The 12,669-nt window shown below is 46.1% G+C and overlaps 1 protein-coding gene across 3 annotated transcripts in view; it reads right to left on the bottom strand.

The window, feature by feature from the left end:
* ETS1 (ETS proto-oncogene 1, transcription factor) overlaps positions 1 to 12,669 on the bottom strand; it is a 126,872-nt gene that overhangs the window by 95,973 nt on the left and 18,230 nt on the right. For all 3 annotated transcript variants that reach the window (XM_037134241.2, XM_037134238.2, XM_037134239.2), the window contains exon 3: positions 252 to 396. In XM_037134241.2, coding sequence (XP_036990136.2) covers positions 252 to 396 — 145 coding nt within the window. The remainder of the gene's footprint in view (positions 1 to 251; positions 397 to 12,669) is intronic.

Below are 12,669 nucleotides of genomic sequence, written 5' to 3'. Positions count from 1 at the left end.
ATGCACAGGAGACAGGCTGTTTACAAAATGAAGACTTGAAGTCACCGCCCCTTACCGGGATTCATTCCTAGAGTGTAGTTTTCCTGTCACTGGAGAATAAATGAGCTCAAATTATTGAGAAGACCCGGGGCTTTCCAAAACAGAACAATAGCATCTGGACCCACGTAAGACAGACAGCTGTTATTTCAGAAGACGCAGCCCTCCTCAGATTTCCACTGTCCTTCAACCCCAGCCTCTGTTTGGGGTCCTACCTGAGCCACAGTGTTCCAGACCAGTCGGTACTTCCTGGGTGGCTATCTCTTCCCAGAAGGGGTAGCAAGCTCTCTGCGGATGATAACTGGACTGGAAACCACAGGCCATTTGAGGATCTTCATAGGAGTTGATAGCTCCCTGCCTCTGCAACCAAGGAGGGGAAAGAAATGTATTAAGAGGAAAATCTCTAGTTTAGCCCTGATGGACAATGACTTTGTATCTCCCAACCACACGTGAGTAGGAATCATCCACAGATGGCAATAGAACAGAACCAGCTATTGATCACCCTCCGCCCCACCACCAAACAATAGATACCCATACTTAACAGCGTGGCAGAATATAGGTCGTTTTAAATTTAAACAATCCTGGCTCTTGATTTTTTATGTTTTCTTACTCTGTAAAAGCATCCTGAAAGGATATTCTTACAAGACTTATCCCAATATCATAGAACCAAGAGGTGATAAATGTCAAGGAAAAACAAAACAAGTGGATCATAATAAAAATCACTCATTTTTCAGTTAATCAGTGTACATAGCTTTTAATAATATTGATCGTTAGACAGAAATTTTCCATTTTTTTAACATTTGGCAACTTGTACCTCTCCCTTATCAGCTTTATGAAATCCATAAAATATATTATCCACCCAGCACTCTTTAAGAAAATCAAACATAAAGCAAAATAAAATGTGCCATTTATGTAATGAAATTATGTATTATATGAAATGCATGTAGTAAATGGTGTGTGAGAAGCCTAATATAAGGTATTCTTTTTCAATTTTTTTTATTGCTTGATTTTAGGGACAAGACGGGGAAAGAGAGAGAGAAAGAGAGAGAGAGACAGGGAGACATCAGTCTCTTCTACCACTTATTCATGCATTCGTTGGCTGATTCTTGTGTGTACCCTGACTGGGGATCAAACCCACAAACTTGGTGTATCAGGACAATGCTATAACCAACCTAGCTACCAGCCCAAGGCCAATGCAGATATTCCTTTAATCCAAAAGACCACTAACATTCCTGAGATTGGGCAAAAGGGTTAAAAATTAAGACACAAAAGAAGAAGCAGCAGATTCAGGGAGAGAAGACTTTTTAACACTAAGAGTCTAATCTACACTGGCCCATCCTCCACCTTCTTTCTCTTTTTTATTCTTTCTTCCCTTATGGTTTCTTCTCCTCCATAAAACTCCAAGGAAGAAAACCAGGGAGGCGGGGGGGGGACTGATTAAAAGAAGGTGAAAGAGCATATCTGAAGGATCCATGAACAAGGACAACAGTGTGGAGAATGACTATGGAAGTGGGAGGTGGACTGGGTGAAGGGGGATGAAGAGGGGAAACTGAGGTGAGTCTAATAGGATAAACAATAAAATATTAATTTTTAAAAAAGAAAACCAAACTCTGCTAGAATGGGATGGGATTAAATTTAGTGACGTGAAGGTGCTAATTAATCAATATAATTCCTCTGGTGGTAGTCTCGTCCCTAAAGAGTAGCTTGCTAGCCCTCAGACCCTCCAACTTCTTCATCTGCCAACTGAGCTAAAGGTGCTGAGAAGGTAAATAATAACACCGTCGAGACCGAATGGAGTTATTTTAAGTTATTGTGTATCAGAGGCTGCTTGGCCTTCTGTTACTAAGAGGCTCAGGTGAGAACCACAGAATGTAAAAGAAGCAATGACAATTCTGCTGGCCGTTTATTTTGGGGACCAAGAGATTTAGGGAAACTGTCAATAAGAATACTCTATTAAACCCATTTCCTTAATGCTGTCTTAAAACTATTCCCGCTGACATTGTATTTTTACTATTGTAAATTCCCAAAGCAATATTAAGGTTTTCTTTTGAATCCCCAAGAATAGTAAAAATCCAACAATACTTTGCAACAAATCAATTTGAAATGCATTTTCTAGACTCGCTGTGTGCTCTTGACATCTATCTATCCTCATCTTCTTATAATTCTTTAGAGTCTTTCTCAAAACTCATCAAGTATCAGAGCTGTAGGAATATGGTTTTGAAGGAGGAATTTTCATTTTAAATGATATAAAAGAAGACTCTGAGTTGCCTGGCCCTGTCTCCTGTGGGGACAGCATGCGCCTGGCTTACATAAACCAGATCTTGGTAAGGTGGCCGTAGGTAGTATTGTGCAAGTAGGACCTGGGTAGATTGCCAGTGGGTGGCTTGTCACAGGCCCTGTTAGGATGGTGGCAACCTGGAAACTTAAATTCAGGTTCAGAACTTAAGGCTTTCCCTGCCAAGGGAAGACCACTGGAGGCAAGGTGTAGTGTGTACAGAGGCACTGAAGGGAGATGAGCTGGATCAGTGTGCAGGGGAATGAGGGAAGGCAGCAGGAGGTAGTGCATTAGGGAGAAAACAGCCGCATTGCAGATGTGGGCAATGACAGTGTGGCTGTGTGGTGAGTCAACTCCGTCTTTGACTAACAACCCTGCGCATCACCAGCCTGAGTTCACATAGCTGGCATTTTTCACAGTCTATCCTTCCCCAACCAGGCTGTTGTCAGTGATAGTCCATTTATTATTTCATAAATGGAGTTTTATAAATGGAGTTTAGTTTATAAATAGTATACCTCTATTTTTAAGGCATACTTTGTTTCTAGCCATCCTCAGTGGCTCCAGAGGACCCTATTTTTTAAGAGCGAGGAGATAATGCACCAAACCTACCACAAACCACAAACATCTTTGCTTGCTGATGCTCCTGGAAGCACCTCTGTCACTTACACACCTGCCAGTTCATAAGACATTTCACAAACTGACCTAATACTAATACCTATTTCACAGAGCATGAAAATGACATATGTACACAAGAGAACCGCATAGCCAGTGCCAATTCATTATGAAACTGTCTCAGTTGAGGAGAAAGAAGCAAGTTCTCACCTTGGCAACAGAAAATCTGGGCAACACAGCCCCCACCTCATTGCTTTAAAGAGGCCCCACCCAAAACTAGTCCCAGGCTCTTCCTGGGTACCTTCCTTTCCTGGCTGCACCTGGAGATGACTTCATGACTCCCAGTCTCGGCCACAGTTTGGAGAAAACCATCTGACAGGTCCTCATTCACCCCACAGGGGACTCTAAGAGAAGCCAATGCACATCCCACATCCACGTTATGCTAAATGATGTGCTGAGCATTGTGCAGAAATGGTCGCATTTAATCCTCCCCATGCAAGATTGGTACTTCTTATCTCCATTTTAGGGATGAACAACCTGAGCCTTTAAGATGAAATTACACTTCCAAAGGCCACACAGCCAATAGCATCATGGAGATAGAATTCTAACCTGGGTCTACTTGATTTCAGGCTCTTTTCTCCTATCTGTGCAACGTGGAGTTTGTGTGGCTCCAGCAGCGACGGCTGAAGAAGGGCAGCTGCCGCCGCACGGTAGCCAGCAGATGAATTACGGCAGTGTGCTTTCACGGACCGATTCCGGTCATGCCAAGTACTATGTTAGACGCTAAGAATACAACATGAGCAAGAAGTGAACTTTATCCTTAGAAGCATGCAGACAATTAAACAGGAAATTACACGGAGGGGCTGTGGCGGGTTCAGAGCTGATGTGTAGGGGGCGGGGTACAGAGGCAGGTGAGACTTCCCTGGAGGAAGCGGATTAAGGTAGTAACTGGAAGGTTGAGTCCTGTCGAGCCCGAAACATTTGGGGAAGGCCTGGAGAGTGAGAGAAGATGAGGACATACCTAACAGTGAACAGGATCACACCCAACAACTGTGTAAGGAAGAATTAGAAAGACTCAGGGAGGTAAGACAGAGATGAAGACTGTGCTGTTTGGCCGCGACACAGAGAGGAAAGCTGGGCTCTGGGGGCAGTGAGGATGCTCTGAGTGCCAGTGACTGGGACGGACGAAAGCTGGAGGGACAGGGAAGACCACAGCGTTGAGGGCCATGCATACCAGGCAAGAGTTTGGCTTCAGGAGTAGGCACTAGAGGTTGTATTACAGGCAGTGACAGAGAGAATCAGTTTGTTCTAAGAAGCTCAACTAATGGACTGGGCGGGAAGGTGCGGGGGCTGACACAGGCAGGGGCGGTGCCCAATAGAGCCACACTGGAGAGGGAGGCCAAAAAGGGGCACCAGCGCTACTAATCCAAACTTATTATTTTGTAATAATAATTTTGCATGAATTTTAATTTAAAAAAATACTGCATTAAGATACCATTTAGCTCGATTACTGAATTTTGGGGCACCCCTTAAGTTCTGCCCCATGAGAATGCTTCACTGGTCCTACTGGAGCGCCAGTGCTGAGTGGGGGGCCAGGGACGAGGAGAGGCTCACATTAGAGTCATGAGGGCAGAGGTCAAGAGCAAACCAGAAAGAGAAGGTATGTTTCAAAGGGAAAACCACTGAGACTTCATGATTGGTAGATGAGGAAATGAAGGGGTGAATCCAAGATAATGCTCCAATTGCTTGCTTCTATAATGAGAAAGTGGTGAGGTTGGGCATTAAACGAGGGTGTAGTGATGGCAGAGGACCGTGGTGGAGGCGTCCCCACGGTGCCTGCGCGTTAGGGGCCAACAGGAGAGGGTAGACAGAGTTAGACACCGGTGGCATGAAGGACCCAGTTAAGGACCGAGTCGAGGAAAATGGAAGTTGAAAGAGAAAGGATCAAAAAGGAGCCCATAAAGTTGCCTACAATTAAGAGGATCAGTTCGGAAAAACAACCAGAAAGGACCAAGTAAAGACAGAGGACAGAGAATAGGAAAACGTACTGGGTCATGGAGGCCCAGGGCAGCTTCAGGACCAGAGGTGGTTGACAAGTGGACATGAAGAAAAGGGTAGCAGCCAGGCTGGCTAGTGGCGATGGGTCCCCCGGGCACCCAGGAAAGCGCACATCTCTGTCCTGCCGTTGAACCCAGTGCTGAGCCACCTTGGGAAGGACACCACTCTCGCTGTCCTCTCAGAAAGAGATGATCAGGGACACCAGCCCACAGCCTAAACACTTACCCTTCTGATCCCAGAGACAAATGACATGAAGCCCGGAAGTCTGGCAACTCTCAGGGCAGTGGACACAGGCTTATCTCCGTACAGTTTTAAAGGTGAGCCGGCACCACACCTGTACTCCTCTGCCAGGTAAGGTCTCGTCTATTGCTCCTGTGTCCCTAGCTCCTCCTCTCTCAGTGCTTCAGAGCCAGCAACCTCCAGCTTTCTCTTTAAGAAAAAGCTTTACCTCTCCCTGCCCCCACCCGGCTGAACCTCACAGCTACTGCTTTGCTCACAGTCTTCCTTCTCTCTGTCCCCCAAAGATGCCCCAAGTTAAAAAAAAGCGAGCAGGGGAATGCTTCGACCGCATGAACTGCAAACATCAGGAGCCTGCCTATCCGTAAGACCTTTTCTAAGTTTGCCTCCCTTTAGCCAACAGCCTTAAATGTCCAGGTGTTGGCTCCTTATCTCCATCCTCCCTATTCTTCTGTCCGGGGCGGGGTAACAGTGGGTTACAGCTGTTTGTACAGAAAACGATACACTAATGAATAAATAATAACACAAGAATAAACTCTGTGCTTCACATCCTCACAAACGTAAACCTACTTTGGCCCACCCTGTATGTGTTACTCAGTGCCCAGACTCCATGAGAGCAGATCTGTCTTTTCTTGACTGACCACAGAATCCTAGGTTTTAGCCTCACTGCAGATCCATAAACATAGGAAAAACAATAAATATTTATAGAAGCTGCTGTTTTAAATTTTTTTAAAAAGTCCATGCAGAGGCAGAGCTGGACGGGCATGTGTGTTTGCCATCCCAGGGTAACTCTGTGTTACTGCGGTTCATTCACAGATGTCCACATGCTCTGTCAGGAAGACAAAGGATGGGAAATCAGGAAGCCTGGATTCGAGTCCCGCTGTGCCCCAGAGGAGCTGTGTCACCTCCAGCCTGTCCCTTAACCTCGGTAACTTTTGCTTCCCGAGGAGGTTTTCCTCAATGATCTCGAAATTCCTTTCCAACTTCAAGCCCCCTTTTTGACGACCCATCCACATTCTTTCTCCTGACCTTGTGACTGACAGACAGCCTTCATTTGAAACCAAGCCACCCTAGGGCGGAGAAGCTTATGGAGCCAAAATTGTCATGGTCTTCATTTGGATTCATGGCCTACCATGTCCTCTTAAAATGTATTAAAGCCTTCAGCTGGTGGGTCTCCATTCTTCCCCCAAACCATATTCAAACAGTGTTTTGACTCCATAGTCCCTACTTTTCCATAGACAACAGTGACGCTTAGGAAGTTCCTGGCTGCTGAACAGTATGTGAGGCCTACACATAGTAGCTGCTCAATAAAAGTTCATGCAAGCGGACAACTTCTCAACTTAAAACCTTTCACCCCATAGCATGCAGTCACCCCTCCACACTGGGCTGAAAACTCCGCAGACTTCTAATCAAGTCTGGGCTTGCTCATCCTCAGAAGATGCTAGACAACCTGGTGCCTCCTGTCACAGACTGGCCAACGCGTCACAGAGAAGCCCTTGGGAAATGCTGAGTTCAGGGCAGAGGATCTCTGGTCATCAGCAAGACACTGGGCACACCTGCCTCCGGAGGGCAGTTTTATCCGGATTGGTGGAGAGTTAGAAGACAAGGAGGGCAAACAGAAATGCTCCTTGGCTTAGGCCTTAGCCCTCCTGAGTACTCCTACCAAGGAGGAGGGGGCTTGAGGGTGGTTCACCACTAGGAGCGGTGGAACAGACAAAATAGGAAACTCTCAAAGGGCAAGTTAATTTTAGCCTCAAGGCCAGGAAATTCTTTTTAAAACAATAAGAGTGATGGGCTTGGGCCTTGTTAAAAGGGTAGATTTAACCTGCACTGCAGGTTGCTGAGAAACAAAAAAATCTCAAATGCAGAGAGAATGCTACAGGGATGAGGATATGGAATTCTGGTCTTGGCTTCGGCCATACTTGGCTTCTCTGTAGGCCGCAGCTGAGGCTGGCCCTGGTGCATCGGTGGTAGTGCGACCAGCACCGCAGCTCCTCCTGACGACCTAAGACCACAGCCCCCACCCCTCACAGCAGCAGGCACCAGCGAAACCTGGCTGATGGTCGGAGCTGGACGCTGCCAAGGGCTCTGAACCTCAGACCAACCTGGGCACCTGGACTTGACGCTTGCTGACAGACGTCAGGTGAGACGGTGTATTTACCAGCTTCTGCTCACTTAACGTGGAGCCTTCAGACTCCCAGTGACTCCAGGGCACACAGTGTCAGGCATCCCACGGTGGGGCAATGGAAGGGGAGGCTGACTCTGATTTTCACTCAGGACGTGGGTGGGAGAACGCACCATGGCCGAAAGACTAGGCAGTAATTCCAAAGTGGAGTTTTGTTTTTTTCCTACATCAGGGTAGACCAAGGCATATAAATGTGTGACTGAAAGTCTGCTCTAAGTTCTTACATATCACTGCATAGCCACAAAGAAACTAAGACAAATTGGGTGGTAAGTAGAGTCAGGAGAGCTGGACCACCCTTCACCTCGTGCCCGCTTTGTAAACCCAGGTAACTTAGCTAACTTTTTAGGCTTTAAGTTCCCGCTACTGGAAGATGGACTCTGGGTTGTAGTGTGGCTCGGAAAGTTTCTGGACTGTGCTGACTGCACCCAAGATCTAAGAAAAGCCCCCCTTCCTAGGATGCTGGAAAAATATACATTATCATTCCTTTTTTCTTCAAACCTTCTACCGCTAAGAGCCATGGCCATAAATAATTTTCTTAAACATTATGTCCCAGCATCTGTCCAGGAGGAGTCATCGCCATCCCAAATGACAAAGAAAAAAATGTCTTTTTCAGTTTTCGTTGACATCCAAGTTTTGCTTTTGTTTTTGTTTTTTGGGGGGTTGTTGTTGTTCATTCCCACTTCTCTGGTCCTTAATACCTTGCCCATCACTCTTCAGGATTCCCAGAGAGCAGGAAAGGGCGTCTGTGTTAAACTTCGTACTGACACGCACGAGCAGGCCCGAAGAAGTGCAGCGAGGGACACCACAGACTCCTCTGAACACGCAAAGGCTCAGATGCTGAGCCATGTGGGATGGAGTTGAAGACTGTGTGAACAGCTTTTGGTAAGAAGGGTATTGCTGTCCCACCAGCAGTGCACGAGGGTTCCCTTTCCCCACATCCTCGCCAGCTCTTGTTTGTTGATTTATTGATGGCTGCCATTCTGACTGGTGCGAGGTGACATCTTACTGTGGTTTTCATTTGCATTTCTCTGGTGATTAGTGACATTCAGCATCTTTTCATGTCTATTGACCATCTGTATGTCCTCTTTAGAAAAGTGTCTATTCAGGTCCTCTGCCCATTTTTTTAATGACATTGTTTGGAGGGGGGTTGGTGTTGAGTTTCATAAGTTACTTATAAGTGGTGGATATTAATTTCTTATCAGATGTATCATTGGTGAATACGCTCTCCCATTCAGTGGGTTATCTTTTCATTTTGTTGACAATTTCCTTGGCTGTGCAAAAGCAGGCACTGTGTAAAGGAGTATGGAGTTACCTCAAAAAATTAAAAATGAAACTGTTTTATGACCCAACAATTCTACTCCTGGGAATGTACTCTAAGAATCCCAAAATACCAGTCAGAAGGAATACATGCACCCCTATGTTCGTAACAGCGTCATTTACAATAGCCATGATCTGGAAGCAGCCCAAGTGTCCATCAGTAGATGAGTGGATAAAAAGATGTGTTACGGGAGCGAAGGGGGTGGGAAGAGGGGAAAAAAAATGTGTTACATTTATACAATGAAACACTACTCAGCCATAAAAAAGAAGGAACTCTTACCCTTTGTGACTGCAGAGATGGACCTGGAGAGTATTATGCTAAGTGAAATAGGCCAGTCAGACAAAGAAAAGTATCATATGATTTCACTTATATGCGGAATCTAATGAGCAAAATAAACTAATGGACAAAACAGAAACATGTTCATAGATACAGAAAACAGACTGACAGCTGTCAGAAGAAAGGGGGGTTGGGGACCTGGGTGAAGAGGTAAATGAATTAAGCAACGAATAGCTCATAGTCACAGACTACAGTACAATGACGACCAGAGGGAAAAGGGGGTGGGAGAGGTAGAAGAAGGTAAGAGGGGGATAAATGGTGATGGAGGGAGACTCGACTTGGAACGGTGACCACACAATTCAATGTACAGATGATGCATTATAGAATTGTATGACTGAAACTTACATAATTTTGTTAACCAATGTCACCCCAATAAATTCAATAGGAAAGAAAGAAAGAAAGAAAGAAAGAAAGAAAGAAAGAAAGAAAGAAAGAAAGAAAGAAAGAAAGAAAGAAAGAAAGAAAGAAAGAAAGGCATTTCTCCCCAAGGCGGCCCAATTACACAGCAATGACTCAAGATAAGAGAACCAGGTCTACTTGCGCAATGGGTTTGTAAACCACCAGCTCATTACAAGAGAACTTTGATCTGGTAGCAAGAGAGCTGTTTCTAGTGCAGGGCAATGATGAAGCAAGGAGGTTTCTCAATGAGGATGTCCCCATCGTTCCCCCAGTAGCCCCATCTTGTCCCGGCAACACCCTTGTCTGGACAATCAGTGGAATCATCTCTATTCTTGCCTCCATGTATCCACCTAACAAAATCACAAAGTCCGGAGAAAAACGGAGAAGAGATGGTGAAAACAAGGGAAAGGGAAGTAACTGAAGTCATCTTTGTGGCAAGCACTGGACAAGCACTTTCTCCTTTAACCATCACAGTGACCTCACATCTGTTTTCACAGACGAAGACACTGGGGTTCAGAGAAGTTTAGTCATTTGTCCAAGGCCGCATGGCTAGGGATAACAGACCAGAATTTATTATCAGGTATTTCTGACTCCAAAGCCCAAATGCCTTCCATGATAGTTGGCCAGGCTGCATTCCACAGATGCCTGGCCCAGCACTGAAGGCAATCTGTGTCTAACACCTAGGGCAAAAAAGGCAGGAATGAGGCAGGTCTCCCTCCTGCCTCACCAGAGTCAGAAGTGGGAAATAGAGTTATGCGTGCATCCATCCATCCATCTATCCATCCATGATGGAAGGAAGACAGAAAATGTACAAAAAAGGATTTGCTCAAGCCATGAAGCGATTGGCAAGATCCATGGTTAACCTCAAAGACCTCTGTGACACGGAGCTGTATCTGAGGGCAGGGGTGTGGAGCTTACTTTTGCAATGTACTTTGCTAAGCCCTGTGGCCAGATACTCCCCTTTGCCAGGCTACTCCCCTCTGCCAGCACCACACTAGAGAGTCAGAAGACCACCAGTCCCTCAGGTTTCCAGGGAGCAGCACAGGAAGGAGGAAGGCCAATGCCTAAAACCTGCCAGTAGCTGATGGGCTCCCTTTTGTCCCCTCCAAGCTGGCATCCAGCATGTACTTGGGCCTATTTCCACCCCCTATTGATTCAGTGATCATACGTCTGAAATAGCCCTGCTTTCATGTCATGGTACTCTGTACAGTCAAAACAATTAAGTGTCTGATAAGTGTGATCCCATTTATACAACTTGGAAATCTTTCCTATAATAAATTCACAATTCAAAACAATGTTTTGTGTTGGGCAGTTTCTGAAACTCATGTTTTCATTGAAAATAATAAGTCTGGCCCTGGCTGGTGTGGCTCAGTGGATTGAGTGCCGGCCTGAGAACCAAAGGGTTCCTAGTTTGATTCCCAGTCAGGGCACATGCCTGGGTTTTGGGGCAGGTCCCAAGTAGGGGGTGCTCAAGTGGCAACCACACATTGATGTTTCTCTCCCTCTCTTTCTCCCTACCTTCCCTCTCCCTAAATACAAATAAATAAAATATTTAAATATATATGTATATATATATAAATATGCATATATTAACCATATGTATAAGCAAAGAGCATTTTATCTAGAAAAATGGCAAGTTTTTAATGCAATCACCCCACCTCAAACTTCAAGGGACGTTCCCTAAACCCACAGTCTCATCCTAGGGGAGTCTAACACTTTGGAATATTTATTTCACCTCTTGGACATCAGCGTCTGCTGGCTGGTTGGACACTCTGGGAAGCCATGTGGGCCCCAGGATATTGCTGTATCCGCAAGGGCCTAAGCTCTGGGGATCTGAGTGGGCAGTGTTGTTCCTTCCCTCTAGATAGTTCAAGGTGCTTCCTAAAGTTCTCTTGGCCCTGGGGGTCACTAATCCCCAAGGACCTCCTCCACATGTCCTCTTGGCTTGTGATGTAGCCAAGGACTGGGACATGTTTGGTCAAAACTAGGAGTGGCCCATCCCTCCCATTCCTGTCCTCCCCCAGCTCTGCTGGCCCAATGACGTGAAGGAGAGGATGACATGACGCATGAGAAGACAAGGGACCAGCGCAGCAAGGGACTTCCAGGGCTCTGCACAGGCGTGCTGAGATAGCATAACAGGAAGGAGCGCTTCCTCCCCTTGAATGAAAGGGTCCCTGACACACGACCCATATAAGTCCCTGCTCAGCTCACCCCCCGCCCACACAATGCACAGACCACTTCCAGAAGTGTTGTTTCTCTGCCTCCCCAGCTGTGACATCACTCCGTTGAAGGGCTGCCCTTACAAGAGGGAAACGTGTCCTGGTTGGGACAAGCTGACCCTGAGGTAGATAACTGAGTTCTGTGTGAAATGGCTGTTACCTAACAGCGGCATCGATTTTACAGCTGCTGCTGAGACTATTTTAAGCATTCTCCCAGTGAAGCAAATGAACAAATGATGCCAATACTAGCTCTAACTTGCAAAGAAAGAATCCGAGATTTAGTAATCTTCAAAGACCAGAAAATATTCTTACCCTGATTCAGGAGACTGGCCCTAAGACAATGAAAGAAGTATGCTAAGCAAAACCCCTCAAAACATGAATACAATCACATTTCATGTGTTTGTTTGTTTGTTCTTCAGTTTTCTCTTTCCCAAGCAACAATGTACAAGCAACAAAGACCTGTTTAAACCCGTCTGTACACACAGTTCCACCCTGCCTTCAAAAGTGGTCTGTGGCTACCCTTGGCCAGGGCTTCTCAGTCTTGCCACTGCGGGCACGTGAGGCTGGGTAATTCTTTGTTGGAGGTGCTGTACTTATGGGACATCTAGCTACGTTCCCAGCCACTACCTTCCAGATGCCTCTAGTAGCATCTGTCTCCCCCAAGTTTTGACAGCCAGAAATACCACCAAGGACCCCCTGGAGGAAAATTGCATAGATACAAACCCATCATCCTCATGGTTCTTCTTTCAGCCTCAGACTCCCCAGACCTGCGACAGAGTGTCTCTTCTGGGCGGCCCAATCTAAGTAAATGAGAGACCAGGGCACTGGGCAGAACAACTTGAATTGTTGGGTTAAGAATCACAGGCTGAGCTCTGGATAAGGAGGCTCCAAGGGACTGAGAAGACTTGTTGCCTCGGGCTGTGAATTCCTTCTCTGGGAAAGACAGTGAGGCCGCACTCTTCCGAGAAATAAATCTAGGGTTGGGGTCAAAAGC

Source organism: Artibeus jamaicensis, unplaced genomic scaffold (genome assembly GCF_021234435.1).
Source record: "Artibeus jamaicensis isolate MK-2021 breed Jamaican fruit bat unplaced genomic scaffold, CSHL_Jam_final scaffold_660, whole genome shotgun sequence".
Taxonomy (NCBI): domain Eukaryota; kingdom Metazoa; phylum Chordata; class Mammalia; order Chiroptera; family Phyllostomidae; genus Artibeus; species Artibeus jamaicensis.
Note: the sequence above shows the minus strand (reverse complement) of the source record. Positions and strands in the feature narration are given on the sequence as shown.